The sequence below is a fragment of the Scyliorhinus torazame genome, chromosome 12 (genome assembly GCF_047496885.1).
Source record: "Scyliorhinus torazame isolate Kashiwa2021f chromosome 12, sScyTor2.1, whole genome shotgun sequence".
In the NCBI taxonomy this organism is placed as follows: Eukaryota; Metazoa; Chordata; class Chondrichthyes; order Carcharhiniformes; family Scyliorhinidae; genus Scyliorhinus; species Scyliorhinus torazame.
The window spans coordinates 75,488,816-75,505,336 of NC_092718.1; the positions used below are offsets into that span (position 1 = coordinate 75,488,816).

The following is a 16,521-nucleotide window of genomic DNA, read 5'->3' on the forward strand; positions in this document are numbered from 1 at the left end:
CCAGGCAATGCATTCCCCCACCTCTACCACACTCCCAGGCAGTGCATTCCCCCACCTCTACTACACTGCCAGGCAGTGCATTCCTTCACCTCTACTACACTCCCAGGCAGTGCACTCCTTCACCTCTACTACACTCACAGACAGTGCATTACCCCATCTCTACTACACTCCCAGACAGTGCATTCCCCCACCTCTGTTACCCTCCCAGGCAGTGCACTCCCCCACCTCTACCACACTCCCAGGCAGTGCAATCCCCCACCTCTACCACACTCCCAGGCAGTGCATTCCCCGACCTCTACTACCCTCCCAGGCAGTGCATTCCCCCACCTCTACCACACTCCCAGGCAGTGCATTCCCCCACCTCTACTACGCTGCCAGGCAGTGCATTCCTTCACCTCTACTACACTCCCAGGCAGTGCACTCCTTCACCTCTACTACACTCCCAGACAGTGCATTCCCCCACCTCTATTACCCTCCCAGGCAGTGCACTCCCCCACCTCTACCACACTCACAGGCAGTGCAATCCCCCACCTCTACCACACTCCCAGGCAGTGCATTCCCCCACCTCTACCACACTCCCAGGCAGTGCATTCCCCCACCTCTACCACACTCCCAGGCAATGCATTTCCCCACCTCTACTACCCTCCCAGGCAGTGCATTCCCCCACCTCTACTACACTGCCAGGCAGTGCATTCCTTCACCTCTACTACCCTCCCAGGCAGTGCATTCCCCCACCACTACTTTACTCCCAGGCAATGCATTCACCCACCTCTACTACACTCCCAGGCAGTGCATTCCCCCACCTCTACCACACTCCCAGGCAGTGCATTCCCCCACCTCTACCACACTCCCAGGCAATGCAATCCCCCACCTCTACCACACTCCCAGGCAGTGCATTCCCCCACCTCTACCACACTCCCAGGCAATGCATTCCCCCACCTCTACCACACTCCCAGGCAGTGCATTCCCCCACCTCTACCACACTCCCAGGAAGTGCATTCCCCCACCTCTACTACCCTCCCAGGCAGTGCATTCCCCCACCTCTACTACACTGCCAGGCAGTGCATTCCTTCACCTCTACTACCCTCCCAGGCAGTGCATTCCTTCACCTCTACTACACTACCAGGCAATGCATTCCCCCACCTATACTACACTACCAGGCAATGCACTCCCCCACCTCTACTACCCTCCCAGGCAGTGCATTCCTTCACCTCTACTACCCTCCCAGGCAGTGCATTCCCCCACCTATACTACACTACCAGGCAATGCACTCCCCCACCTCTACTACCCTCCCAGGCAGTGCATTCCTTCACCTCTACTACCCTCCCAGGCAGTGCATTCCCCCACCTCTACCACACTCCCAGGCAGTGCACTCCTTCACCTCTACTACACTCCCAGACAGTGCATTCCCCCACCACTACTATACTCCCAGGCAGTGCATTCCCCCACCTCTACCACACTCTCAGGCAATGCATTCCCCCACCTCTACCACACTCCCAGACAGTGCATTCCCCCACCTCTACCACACTCCCAGGCAATGCATTCCCCCACCTCTACCACACTCCCAGACAGTGCATTCCCCCACCACTACTATACTCCCAGGCAGTGCATTCCCCCACCTCTACCACACTCCCAGGCAATGCATTCCCCCACCTCTACCACACTCCCAGGCAGTGCATTCCCCCACCTCTACTACACTGCCAGGCAGTGCATTCCTTCACCTCTACTACACTCCCAGGCAGTGCACTCCTTCACCTCTACTACACTCACAGACAGTGCATTACCCCATCTCTACTACACTCCCAGACAGTGCATTCCCCCACCTCTATTACCCTCCCAGGCAGTGCACTCCCCCACCTCTCCCACACTCCCAGGCAGTGCAATCCCCCACCTCTACCACACTCCCAGGCAGTGCATTCCCCGACCTCTACTACCCTCCCAGGCAGTGCATTCCCCCACCTCTACCACACTCCCAGGCAGTGCATTCCCCCACCTCTACTACGCTGCCAGGCAGTGCATTCCTTCACCTCTACTACACTCCCAGGCAGTGCACTCCTTCACCTCTACTACACTCCCAGACAGTGCATTCCCCCACCTCTATTACCCTCCCAGGCAGTGCACTCCCCCACCTCTACCACACTCACAGGCAGTGCAATCCCCCACCTCTACCACACTCCCAGGCAGTGCATTCCCCGACCTCTACTACCCTCCCAGGCAGTGCATTCCCCCACCTCTACCACACTCCCAGGCAGTGCATTCCCCCACCTCTACTACACTCCCAGGCAGTGCATTTCCCCACCTCTCCTACCCTCCCAGGAAGTGCATTCCCCCACCTCTACCACACTCCCAGGCAGTGCATTCCCCCACCTCTACCACACTCCCAGAAAGTGCATTCCCCCACCTCTACTACACTCCCAGGCAGTGCATTCCTTCACCTCTACTACACTCCCAGGCAGTGCATTCCCCCACCTCTACCACACTCCCAGGCAATGCATTCCCCCACCTCTACCACACTCCCAGAAAGTGCATTCCCCCACCTCTACTACACTCCCAGGCAGTGCATTCCCCCACCACTACTTTACTCCCAGGCAATGCATTCACCCACCTCTACTACACTCCCAGGCAGTGCATTCCCCCACCTCTACCACACTCCCAGGCAGTGCATTCCCCCACCTCTACCACACTCCCAGGCAATACATTCCCCCACCTCTACCACACTCCCAGGCAGTGCATTCCCCCACCTCTACCACACTCCCAGGCAATGCATTCCCCCACCTCTACCACACTCCCAGGCAGTGCATTCCCCCACCTCTACCACACTCCCAGGAAGTGCATTCCCCCACCTCTACTACCCTCCCAGGCAGTGCATTCCCCCACCTCTACTACACTGCCAGGCAGTGCATTCCTTCACCTCTACTACCCTCCCAGGCAGTGCATTCCTTCACCTCTACTACACTACCAGGCAATGCATTCCCCCACCTATACTACACTACCAGGCAATGCACTCCCCCACCTCTACTACCCTCCCAGGCAGTGCATTCCTTCACCTCTACTACCCTCCCAGGCAGTGCATTCCCCCACCTATACTACACTACCAGGCAATGCACTCCCCCACCTATACTACACTACCAGGCAATGCACTCCCCCACCTCTACTACCCTCCCAGGCAGTGCATTCCTTCACCTCTACTACCCTCCCAGGCAGTGCATTCCCCCACCTCTACCACACTCCCAGGCAGTGCACTCCTTCACCTCTACTACACTCCCAGACAGTGCATTCCCCCACCACTACTATACTCCCAGGCAGTGCATTCCCCCACCTCTACCACACTCTCAGGCAATGCATTCCCCCACCTCTACCACACTCCCAGACAGTGCATTCCCCCACCTCTACCACACTCCCAGGCAATGCATTCCCCCACCTCTACCACACTCCCAGACAGTGCATTCCCCCACCACTACTATACTCCCAGGCAGTGCATTCCCCCACCTCTACCACACTCCCAGGCAATGCATTCCCCCACCTCTACCACACTCCCAGGCAGTGCATTCCCCCACCTCTACTACACTGCCAGGCAGTGCATTCCTTCACCTCTACTACACTCCCAGGCAGTGCACTCCTTCACCTCTACTACACTCACAGACAGTGCATTACCCCATCTCTACTACACTCCCAGACAGTGCATTCCCCCACCTCTATTACCCTCCCAGGCAGTGCACTCCCCCACCTCTACCACACTCCCAGGCAGTGCAATCCCCCACCTCTACCACACTCCCAGGCAGTGCATTCCCCGACCTCTACTACCCTCCCAGGCAGTGCATTCCCCCACCTCTACCACACTCCCAGGCAGTGCATTCCCCCACCTCTACTACGCTGCCAGGCAGTGCATTCCTTCACCTCTACTACACTCCCAGGCAGTGCACTCCTTCACCTCTACTACACTCCCAGACAGTGCATTCCCCCACCTCTATTACCCTCCCAGGCAGTGCACTCCCCCACCTCTACCACACTCACAGGCAGTGCAATCCCCCACCTCTACCACACTCCCAGGCAGTGCATTCCCCGACCTCTACTACCCTCCCAGGCAGTGCATTCCCCCACCTCTACCACACTCCCAGGCAGTGCATTCCCCCACCTCTACTACACTCCCAGGCAGTGCATTTCCCCACCTCTCCTACCCTCCCAGGAAGTGCATTCCCCCACCTCTACCACACTCCCAGGCAGTGCATTCCCCCACCTCTACCACACTCCCAGAAAGTGCATTCCCCCACCTCTACTACACTCCCAGGCAGTGCATTCCTTCACCTCTACTACACTCCCAGGCAGTGCATTCCCCCACCTCTACAACACTCCCAGGCAGTACATTCCTTCACCTCTACTACACTCCCAGGCATTGCATTCCCCCACCTCTACTACACTCCCAGGCAGTGCATTCCCCCACCTCTACCACACTCCCAGGAAGTGCATTCCCCCACCTCTACTAGATTCACAGTATAAAAGTGATCCCCTCCAGTGCAGACTTTGTTTGCACTGAGTGCTGAATTTGGTGCATTTTGAGTGCTATAGTAAGAGTTTGGTGACCGAGGGAGTATAAGGATTCATTTTTATCTAAAGTTTAGTCTTTCTTTTATTTAGTTAATTAACTTAAAAGTTGCTGTTTGGTTTAGAAGAAGGTGAATTTTCAATCAGCTTTAAACAGGCTTCTACTTGTAGGCACTTGCAGCTGGAGCTTGTTAATTAGTTAATTGGATTAGGCCAGTTTTCAGAGGCTAGATTCACAGTATAAAAGTGATCCCCTACAGTGCAGACTTTGTTTGCACTGAGTGCTGAATTTGGTGCATTTTGAGTGCTATAGTGAGAGTTTGGTGATCGAGGGAGTGCTGAATTTGGTGCATTTTGAGTGCTATAGTGAGAGTTTGGTGACCGAGGGAGTGCTGAATTTGGTGCATTTTGAGTGCTATAGTAAGAGTTTGGTGACCGAAGGAGTTAGGTGAGGAGGGAGTAAGGTGCTCCCTTCATTTTGTTTCCGACATTTCCGCAAAGAGTGAGAAGAGAGCCAGGAGTTTACAGAAAGTGTAGCTGACTGGGAGCAGAGTCGGAGGGCGGAGATCTAGTTAGTCCACAGGCAGCTATATTCTGTCAGGTAAGAGGGGATGGAGGCTAGGCCAGTTGCATGCTCCTCCTGTAGGATGTGGGTGGTGTGGGATACCACCGGTGTCCCCGCTGACTATACCTGCGGGAAGTGCTCCCAACCTCAGCTCCTCAAAGACCGTGTTAGGGAACTGGAGCTGAAGATGGATGAACTTCGGATCATCCGGGAGGCAGAGGGGGTGATTGAGAAGAGTTACAGGGAGGTAACCACACCCAAGGTACAGGACAAGAATAGCTGGGTTACCGTCAGGGGGAAAAAAACAAACAGGCAGACAGTGCAGGGATCCCTCGTGGCCATTCCCCTTCAAAACAAGTATACCGTTTTGGATGCTGTTGGGGGGGTGACCTACCGGGGGAAGGCCCTAGCGGCCAGGTCTCTGGCACTGAGTCTGGCTCTGGGGCTCAGAAGGGAAGGGGGGAGAATAGAAAAGCAATAGTTGTAGGAGATTCAATGGTTAGGGGAATAGATAGGAGATTCTGTGGTCGCGAGCGAGACTCCCGGAAGGTATGTTGCCTCCCGGGTGCCAGGGTCAGGGATGTCTCGGATCGTGTCTTCAGGATCCTTAAGAGGGAGGGCGAGCAGCCAGAAGTCGTGGTGCACATTGGTACCAACGACATAGGTAGGAAAAGGGGTGTGGAGGTAATAAGCAAGTTTAGGGAGTTAGGCTGGAAGTTAAAAGCCAGGACAGACAGAGTTGTCATCTCTGGTTTGTTGCCGGTGCCACGTGATAGCGAGGCTAGGAATAGGGAGAGAGTGCAGTTGAACACGTGGCTGCAGGAATGGTGTAGGAGGGAGGGCTTCAGGTATTTGGATAATTGGAGCGCATTCTGGGGAAGGTGGGACCTGTACAAGCAGGACGGGTTGCATCTGAACCAGAGGGGCACCAATATCCTGGGAGGGAGGTTTTCTAGTACTCTTCGGGAGGGTTTAAACTAATTTGGCAGGGGAATGGGAACCGGATTTGTAGTCCAGCAACTAAGGTAGCCGATATTCAGGACGCCAAAGCGTGTAATGAGGCAGTGGGGAAGGGAGCACTGACAAAGGAGAGTACTTGCAGGCACGGAGATGGGTTGAAGTGTGTATACTTCAACGCAAGAAGCATCAGAAATAAGGTGGGTGAACTTAAGGCATGGATCGGTACTTGGGACTACGATGTGGTGGCCATCACAGAAACTTGGATAGAAGAGGGGCAGAAATGGTTGTTGGAGGTCCCTGGTTATAGATGTTTCAATAAGATTAGGGAGGGGGGTAAAAGAGGTGGCATTGTTAATTAGAGATAGTATAACAGCTGCAGAAAGGCAGTTCGAGGAGTATCACCCTAATGAGGTAGTATGGGTTGAAGTCAGAAATAGGAAAGGAGCAGTCACCTTGTTAGGAGTTTTCTATAGGCCCCCCAATAGTAGCAGAGATGTGGAGGAACAGATTGGGAAACAGATTTTGGAAAGGTGCAGAAGTCACAGGGTAGTCGTCATGGGTGACTTTAACTTCCCAAATATTGAGTGGAAACTCTTTAGATCAAATAGTTTGGATGGGGTGGTGTTTGTGCAGTGTGTCCAGGAAGCTTTTCTAACACAGTATGTAGATTGTCCGACCAGAGGAGGGGCAATATTGGATTTAGTACTTGGTAATGAACCAGGGCAAGTGATAGATTTGTTAGTGGGGGAGCATTTTGGAGATAGTGACCACAATTCTGTGACTTTCACTTTAGTAATGGAGAGGGATAGGTGCGTGCAACAGGGCAAGGTTTACAATTGGGGGAAGGGTAAATACAATGTTGTCAGACAAGAATTGAAGTGCATAAGTTGGGAACATAGGCTGTCAGGGAAGGACACAAGTGAAATGTGGAACTTGTTCAAGGAACAGGTACTACGTGTCCTTGATATGTATGTCCCTGTCAGGCAGGGAAGAGATGCTCGAGTGAGGGAACCATGGTTGACAAGAGAGGTTGAATGCCTTGTCAAGAGGAAAAAGGAGATTTATGTAAGGCTGAGGAAACAAGGTTCAGACAGGGCATTGGAGGGATACAAGATAGCCAGGAGGGAACTGAAGAAAGGGATTAGGAGAGCTAAGAGAGGGCATGAACAATCTTTGGCGGGTAGGATCGAGGAAAACCCCAAGGCCTTTTACACATATGTGAGAAATATGAGAATGACTAGAGCGAGGGTAGGTCCGATCAAGGACAGTAGCGGGAGATTGTGTATTGAGTCTGAAGAGATAGGCGAGGTCTTGAACGAGTACTTTTCTTCTGTATTTACAAATGAGAGGGGCGATATTGTTGGAGAGGACAGTGTGAAACAGACTGGTCAGCTCGAGGAAATACTTGTTAGGAAGGAAGATGTGTTGGGCATTTTGAAAAACTTGAGGATAGACAAGTCCCCCGGGCCTGACGGGATATATCCAAGGATTCTATGGGAAGCAAGAGATGAAATTGCAGAGCCGTTGGCAATGATCTTTTCGTCCTCACTGTCAACAGGGGTGGTACCAGGGGATTGGAGAGTGGCGAATGTCGTGCCCCTGTTCAAAAAAGGGACTAGGGATAACCCTGGGAATTACAGGCCAGTTAGTCTTACTTCGGTAGTAGGCGAAGTAATGGAAAGGGTACTGAAGGATAGGATTTCTGAGCATCTGGAAAGACACTGCTTTATTAGGGATAGTCAGCACGGATTTGTGAGGGGTAGGTCTTGCCTTACAAATCTTATTGAATTCTTTGAGGAGGTGACCAAGCATGTGGATGAAGGTAAAGCAGTGGATGTAGTGTACATGGATTTTAGTAAAGCATTTGATAAGGTTCCCCATGGTTGGCTTCTGCAGAAAGTAAGGAGGAATGGGATAGTGGGAAATTTGGCCAGTTGGATAACGAACTGGCTAACCGATAGAAGTCAGAGAGTGGTGGTGGATGGCAAATATTCAGCCTGGATCCCAGTTACCAGTGGCGTACCGCAGGGATCAGTTCTGGGTCCTCTGCTGTTTGTGATTTTCATTAATGACTTGGATGAGGGAGTTGAAGGGTGGGTCAGTAAATTTGCAGACAATACGAAGATTGGTGGAGTTGTGGATAGTAAGGAGGGCTGTTGTCGGCTGCAAAGAGACATAGATAGGATGCAGAGCTGGGCTGAGAAGTGGCAGGTGGAGTTTAACCCTGAAAAGTGTGAGGTTGTCCATTTTGGAAGGACAAATATGAATGCGGAATACAGGGTTAACGGTAGAGTTCTTGGCAATGTGGAGGAGCAGAGAGATCTTGGGGTCTACGTTCATACATCTTTGAAAGTTGCCACTCAAGTGGATAGAGCTGTGAAGAAGGCCTATGGTGTGCTCGCGTTCATTAATAGAGGGATTGAATTTAAGAGCCGTGAGGTGATGATGCAACTGTACAAAACTTTGGTAAGGCCACATTTGGAGTACTGTGTACAGTTCTGGTCACCTCATTTTAGGAAGGATGTGGAAGCTTTGGAAAAGGTGCAAAGAAGATTTACCAGGATGTTACCTGGAATGGAGAGTAGGTCTTACGAGGAAAGGTTGAGGGTGCTAGGCCTTTTCTCATTAGAACGGAGAAGGATGAGGGGCGACTTGATAGAGGTTTATAAGATGATCAGGGGAATAGATCGAGTAGACAGTCAGAGACTTTTTCCCCGGGTGGAACAAACCATTACAAGGGGACATAAATTTAAGGTGAAAGGTGGAAGATATAGGAGGGATATCAGAGGTAGGTTCTTTACTCAGAGAGTAGTGGGGGCATGGAATGCACTGCCTGTGGAAGTAGTTGAGTCGGAAACATTAGGGACCTTCAAGCAGCTATTGGATAGGTACATGGATTACAGTAAAATGATATAGTGTAGATTTATTTGTTCTTAAGGGCAGCACGGTAGCATTGTGGATAGCACAATTGCTTCACAGCTCCAGGGTCCCAGGTTCGATTCCGGCTTGGGTCACTGTCTGTGCGGAGTCTGCACGTCCTCCCCGTGTCTGCGTGGGTTTCCTCCGGGTGCTCCGGTTTCCTCCCACAGTCCAAAGATGTGCAGGGTAGGTGGATTGGCCATGATAAATTGCCCTTAGTGTCCAAAATTGCCCTTGGTGTTGGGTGGAGGTGTTGAATTTGGGTGGGGTGCTCTTTCCAAGAGCCGGTGCAGACTCAGGGGGCCGAATGGCCTCCTTCTGCACTGTAAATTCAATGATAATCTATGATTAATCTAGGACAAAGGTTCGACACAACATCGTGGGCACTACCCTCCCAGGCAGTGCATTTCCCCACCTCTACTACCCTCCCAGGCAGTGCATTCCCCCCACCTCTACCACACTCCCAGGCAGTGCATTCCCCCACCTCTACTACCCTCCCAGGCAGTGCATTTCCCCACCTCTACTACAATCCCAGGCAATGGATTCCTTCACCTCTACTACACCCCCAGGCAATGCATTCCTTCACCTCTACTACACTCCCAGACAAGACATTCCTTCACCTCTACTACACTCCCGGCAATGCATTCCTTCACCTCTACTACACTCCCAGGCAATGCATTCCTTCACCTCTACTACACTCCCAGGCAGTGCATTCCTTCACCTCTACTATACTCCCAGGCAGTGCATTCCCCCACCTCTACTACACTCCCAGGCAGTGCATTTCTCCACCTCTACTACCCTCCCAGGCAGTGCATTACCCCACCTCTACTACACTCCCAGGCAGTGCATTCCCCCACCTCTACCACACTCCCAGGCAGTGCATTCCCCCACCTCTACCACACTCCCAGGCAGTGCATTCCCCCACCTCTACCACACTCCCAGGCAGTGCATTCCCCCACCTCTACTGCACTCCCAGACAGTGCATTCCCCCACCTCTACTACACTCCCAGGCAGTGCATTCCCCCACCTCTACTACACTCCCAGGCAGTGCATTCCCCCACCTCTACTACACTCCCAGGCAGTGCATTCCCCCACCTCTATTGCCCTCCCAGGCAGTGCATTCCCCCACCTCTACTACACTCCCAGGCAGTGCATTCCAGATTCCTGACACCCTCTCGGTGGAACAATGTCTCCTCAAATCCCCTCTGAACCTCCTGTCCTTCACCTTAAAATTATGTCCCCTCATGAGTGATCCTTCGACTGCTTCGTATCCACCCTGGCCACGCCCCTCATAATAGCAGGTTCTAACCCCCGCCCCCCACCAATCCGCCCTCATCAGCCTTCTCTGCTCTAAGGGAAAACAACTCCAGCCTAACCAGTCTGCCTTCATAGATCAAACGCTCCAGCCCGGGGAACATCCTTGTCTGCTCTGCACCCTCTCCGACACAATCACATCCTTCCTATAGTACCAGTCCTACAGTACTCCAGCTGTGGCCTAACTAGAGGTCTGTTGGGTGGAGGTTGATTCCGTAGCTAATTTGAATAGGGGGTCGGACAGGTGCTGGAGGATGAGGAACTTGGGATTAAACACAGCTGCTCCCTGAACACGCCAGGGCATGCTGGAGAGGCCCAAATTGGCTCCTGTGCCATAAGTTTGGCTGATTCTGTAACCGCCACTTGAGTGAGAGCGGTTGAGGCGTTGGAAGAGCTTTTTTCTGATGTTGTTTTGTGTCCGTGAAGAGTTTGCTGATTTGTACTCGGACCCTTACAACACAGGAGGAGGCTAGTCAGCCCTTGGTGCTCATTGAAAGATCTCCAATTAGTCGTCACTCTCTCCTCCTGCTCTTTCCCCCGCCAAATTCTTGCAAATAATTCCTTCCAGTATTTCTCCAATTGCCCCTTTTGACAGTTCCTATTGAACCTGCACCCATTGCAGTTTCAGGCACCTTCCAGATCACAACAACCCGCTGTGTGTAAAATAAAAAGTCTTCTGCCGCTTGGGAAATGCTCTCCTTATCAACTTTATCCAAATATCTCTCTCTCTCTCTCTCTCTCTCTCTCTCTCTCTCTCTCTCTCTCTCTCTCTCCCCCCCCCCCCCCCCCTCATAATTTTGAACATCTTGATTCCATCTCCCCTTAACCTTCTCTGCTCCGAGGAGAACGGTCCCAACTTCTCCCAATCTCTGCGTGAGCTGAAGTCCCCTCATACACATCTGTTCAATCTCCTGTGGACACTGGTTCCTGCTGCTTGTTGAGCCTCCTCCCCCTCGGGGAGAATGCAGATGCCCGTGAGAATAAGAGGGGAGGCAGGGGCGGGACGAATCGTAGACAGAGCTGTGTGTGTGGACACCTGTAACCCGCGATAACTGTTCCCTCGTTTCACAGGAATGGACGGGTTCGGATTAAGACACCGACCATTAAAGCCACTTTGGACCTGGATCGGATGGAGCACCTGAACTCTGAAAACACCAAGTGCGTAACTCAATTTTTCATTTCTGCATTTGCATCTTTCTCTGTCTGCGGTGTGAGCTTTGGGCTACAACTTTGACGGCCCGGTGTCTTGTGTGGGCAGAGATCTGCGCAGTTCAAGCTTTGGTTGCTGGCATAAGCTTGGTAGCCAATCTGGTTCAGGAGACAGTTGGCCATCTTTTGGGGACACCTGGCGGCCATTTTTGTGGGTATACCAGGCGGCTATCTTTATGGGGACGCCGGGCAGCAATTAATAAATTCACCCCCGCTTTCTTGAATTTTTGTGAGGAATGACTTTTTAAAAAAATATTTTTTATTCTCCTTTTTCACATTTTCTCCCAAATTTACACCCACCAACAATAAACAATAATCAGTAACAAATATGTCAATCCCCATATCAATAACAACAATCCCATCCTCCCACCAAACCCCAAACATTAGCCCGCATGTTCACTCAAACAAATGACAAAAAGGAATTAGGGATCACCCATAGTCGCCATTAACACACATAGCCCCCCTCCCCTCCCACCCACCCGCCCCAACTAATGTTCGATATTATCCAGTTCTTGAAAGTGCATAATGCATAATGCCCATGAATTGTAGAACCCCTCCATCCTTCCCCTCAGTTCAAGCTTAACCTTCTCAAGAGTCAAGAATTCCAACAGGTCCCCCCGCCACGCCAGGGCACAGGGTGGAGAGGTTGCTCTCCATCCCATCAGGATTTGCCTTCGGGCGATCAACGAGGCGAAGGCTACAACATCTGCCTCCGCACCTGTCTCCAACCCCGGCTGGTCCGACACCCCAAATATGGCCTCACGGAGGCCCGGGTCCAGTTTCACGTGCACCACTTTAGAAATAACCCTAAAAACCTCCTTTCAGTAATCCTCTAGCTTTGGACAGGACCAAAGCATATGACCATGATTAGCAGCCCACCCCCTCCGCAACATTCAAACGCATCTTCTACTCCTTCAAAGAATCAGCTCATCCTCGCCCTCGTGAGGTGCGCTCTATATAACACCTTCAGCTGTATCAGCCGCAACCTCGCACACGAGGTGGAGGCATTCACTCTCCGGAGCACCTCACACCAGAACCCCTCCTCAATATCGTCTCCCAATTCTTCCTCCACTTTGCTTTGATCCCTTCCAGTGGTGCCTTCTCCTCTTCCAAAATAGCTCCGTACACCGCTGACCCAACGCCTTCTCCAGTCTCCCTGTCGTCAGCACCTCCTCCAGCAATGTGGAGGCCGGCTCCACTGGGAAGCTCTGTATCTCCTTTCTGGCAAAATCTCGAACCTGCATGTATCTAAACATTTCCCCTGCTCCAGCCCATACATCGCTTCCAGCTCCTTCAATCCTGAAACCCGACCCCTGAGAAACAAATCTTTTACTGTCTTAATCCCCTTCTCCTCCCATTTCCGAAAATTTCCATCCCACCTCCCTGGCTCAAATCTGTGGTTCCCCCAAATCGACATTTCCCTTGAACCTGCCCCCAACCCGAAGTGTTGGCGAAACTGCCTCCAAATTCTCAATGAAGCTATTATTACCGGACTCCCTGAGTACTTCCCCGGGGCTATCGGGAGCGGCGCTGTTGCTAGTGCTTTCAATCCCGACCCCCTGCACAAACCCTCCATTCTGACCCACTGGGAATCAACCCCTCTGACCCAGCTCTGCACATTCGCCGCCCAGTAGTAATACATCAGATTTGGAAGACCCAAACCCCCTGCCTGCCTTCCCCTCTGTAGCAGCACCATTCTAACTCTGGCCACCTTCCCTCCCCATATGAACAAAGTAATCCTTCCCTGAATCTCTCTGGAAAAAGCCTTTGGCAGGAAAATCGGCAGGCATTGAAAAATAAATAGAAATCGCGGCAACGCGTTCATTTTAACCACCTGTACCCGACCCGCCAGTGACAGAGGGAGACCATCCCACCTTGCCAGATCAGCTTTCACTCTCCCCACCAAACTAGAAATCTTGTACCTGCGGAGCCCCCCCAATCCCGTGCAACCTGCACCCCCAGGTACCTAATGTGAGTCCCTGCCTTACGGAATGGCAGCCCCCCCACCCCTGCCTCCACTCCTGGCCGAGACACTACAAAATACACACTCTTGTCTAGATTTAGTTTGTACCCCGAGAAAGACCCAAACACTCGAAGCAGCTCCAATTTTCCCCCTATCGACACACTCGGTTCCGACACGTATATCAACAAGTCATCGGCATATAAGGACACCCTATGCTCTATTCCCCCGCCCCCCGAGCCCTGCACTATTCCTTTCCATACCCCCGAACTTCTTAATGCGATGGCCAATGGCTCAATCGCAAGTGCAAACGGCAGGGGGGACATAGGACATCCCTGCCTAGTCCCACGGTGGAGAGAAAAGTATCCCAAGCTGATGTTGTCCTCGGCTCCTTATATAGTAGCTTTACCCAGTTCACAAATCTTGGTCCAATCCCAAACCGCTCCAGAACTGCAATCAAGTACCCCCATTCCACCCGGTCAAATGCCTTCTCAGCGTCCAATGCCACAACCACCTCTGTTTCCTTCCCCTCTGCCGTTGCCATAACGACGTTCAATAGTGAGGAATGACTGTTGGTCCAACAGCACCAAGGAGAGCACGCCTTGCCCTTCTTCATACAATGCCCTTGGGATTACTTGCATCTACCTGAGAGGGCAGTCGCAGCTTCATGTCTCATCCAAAAGAATGAATACATGCATAGAAAATTGGAACAGGAGGAGGCCTTTTGGCCCTTCGAGCCTGCTCCACCACTTATCACGATCATGGCTGATCATCCAACTCAATAGCCTAATCCTGCTTTCTCCCCATAGCCTTTGATCCCATTCACCCCAAGGGCTATATCTAGCCGCCTCTTGAATATAGTCAATATTTGAGCATCAACTACTTCCTGTGGTAATGAATTCCACAGGCTCACCACTCTTTGGGTGAAGAAATGTCTCCTCGGAGTAACGGTGGCGGCTATGAAGGAGTAAGTCGCACATTTGGTGGCTCCCGCTCTGGTCAGACTGTTGGACCTTTCCCCCGATTTTCTACCAGACTTGAATTGTAAAACTGATGACAGAAGCAATTGTGTCCTGAATTCCCACATCAGTGCATGGAGAGAAGGACTAGAAGTGCTTGTAAAGGCAGAAACAGAAAGACAGAGAAGGTTTGGGCTGAAGCTGCAGCAGGAGACAGCATGGCGGAGGACCGGACCTCTGGTTTGTCGACCCAGCGGTCAACGGAGCAGCTGATGCAAGTTATTCAGGAAGGCTTTGCTAAGCAGAAACGGGACTGCTTGGACCCGATAAAAGAGTCAACTGAGCGGCTGGAGCTTAGATTAGACGCCCAAGATCGGGCAATCCAGAAGGTAGAGAAGGCGCTGGCTGAGCAGAAGGATACATCAAACTGAGGTGGAGTTCGAGGTGGGGATGCTGAGAGACCAGCTGAAGAAGCTCCTGGAGAAGGTGGAGGACCTAGAGAATAGGTCCCGCCGGCAGAACTTGAGGATCGTTGGGATCCCGGAGGGGTCCGAAGGAGCGGATGCTGGGGCTTGCATCGCAGACATGTTTGAGAAGCTGCTAGGGGATGGGGCATTCTCCCGGCCCTTGGAGGTGGACAGGGCTCACAGAGCACTCGTGAGGAAGCCGCGAATGGGAGACCCCCCGAGGGCAATGGTGGTGAGATTCCACAGGTACTTGGATAAGGAGCGCATTCTACAGTGGGCCAAGCAGACACGGAGTTGTAAGTGGGGCAACAGTATCCTGCGGGTCTACCAAGTCCTGAGTGTGGAGGTGACCAGGAGAAGAGCAGGCTTCAACCAGATTAGGTCGATCCTTTTTAAGAAAAAGGTGAAGTCCAGACTGTTGTATCCGGCCCGTCTCTGGGTCACGCACGAGGAACAGCACTTTTACTTCGAGTCCACTTTTACTTCGAGTCGCCTGAGGACGCAAAAAGGAAAGGACTGGTGGACTGAGAACTTTTGAACTTTGCTGCAACGTTCTTGGGGTTTTTTTCTGTTCTTTTGGGTTTTTTTTTTAATTCTCATTTTTCGTTTTGTGGAAGCTGTTTGTAATGCCTTTTGCATTGATTTGGGACCAGCGGTAGAGCTGAGTGAGTTAAGGTTGTCATTTGCACTGTTGGGGAATGGAGGTGTGCTTGTTTAGTTCTTGGTGTTTTTCTGTTGGTCAATTGTGTAGGGATTGTTTGATGTTGGAGCATGTTTGTATGAGTGGGGGGGGGAGGGAACAATAGGTGGGAGACTATCCGGCGCCAGGGATGGGGGCCACCAAGGGACCGAGAGGAGGTTGGGGGCGGAGCATGGGCTGGAGGCGGGCCCAAAAAAGGATGGCTGATCTGCGAAAACTAGGCTGATCACCTGGAATGTTCGAGGGTTAAATGGGCCGGTCAAGAGGGCATGTGTGTTCGCGCATCTTAGGGGACTGAAGGTGGACGTGGTAATGTTGCAGGAGACGCACACTGGAGTAACTGACCAGATTAGATTGAGGAAAGGCTGGGTCAGTCAGGTCTTTCACTCGGGACGAGACTCAAAGACTAGAGGGGTCGCGATCCTGATCAATAAGCGGGTGGTGTTTAAGGCGGGTAGAATAGTCTCGGATATGGGAGGTCGGTACATTATGGTCAATGGGAAACTGGAGGGGGTGCAGGTGGTATTAGTAAATGTGTATGCGCCAAATTGGGATGATGTGGAGTTTATAAAGAGGATGCTGGGGAAGATACCGGACCTGGACTCGCACAGGTTGGTCATGGGAGGGGACTTCAACACAGTTATTGACCCTGGCTTGGACCGGTCAAGCTTGAAAACAGGCAGGGTGCCATCAATGGCAAGGGAACTAAAAGTTTCATGGAGCAGATGGTTGGGTTGGATCCATGGAGATTTGGGCAGCCGAGGGTGAAGTGTACTCCCGGATTGATTTCTTTATTTTGAGCAGGGCCTTACTGGCAGGGGTGGTGGACACGGGGTACTCGGCGATCACAATCTCAGACCATGCTCCGCACTGGGTTGACCTGCAGGTTAGTAAAGACAGTAACCAGCGCCCGCACTGGAGGCTAG

At 52.1% G+C, this 16,521-nt stretch overlaps 1 protein-coding gene across 4 annotated transcripts in view; it reads left to right on the forward strand.

The window, feature by feature from the left end:
- LOC140386490 (histone-lysine N-methyltransferase 2B-like) overlaps nucleotides 1-16,521 on the forward strand; it is a 310,024-nt gene that overhangs the window by 272,590 nt on the left and 20,913 nt on the right. For all 4 annotated transcript variants that reach the window (XM_072468882.1, XM_072468880.1, XM_072468881.1 and 1 more), the window contains exon 29: nucleotides 11,372-11,458. In XM_072468882.1, the coding sequence (XP_072324983.1) occupies nucleotides 11,372-11,458 (87 nt within the window). The remainder of the gene's footprint in view (nucleotides 1-11,371; nucleotides 11,459-16,521) is intronic.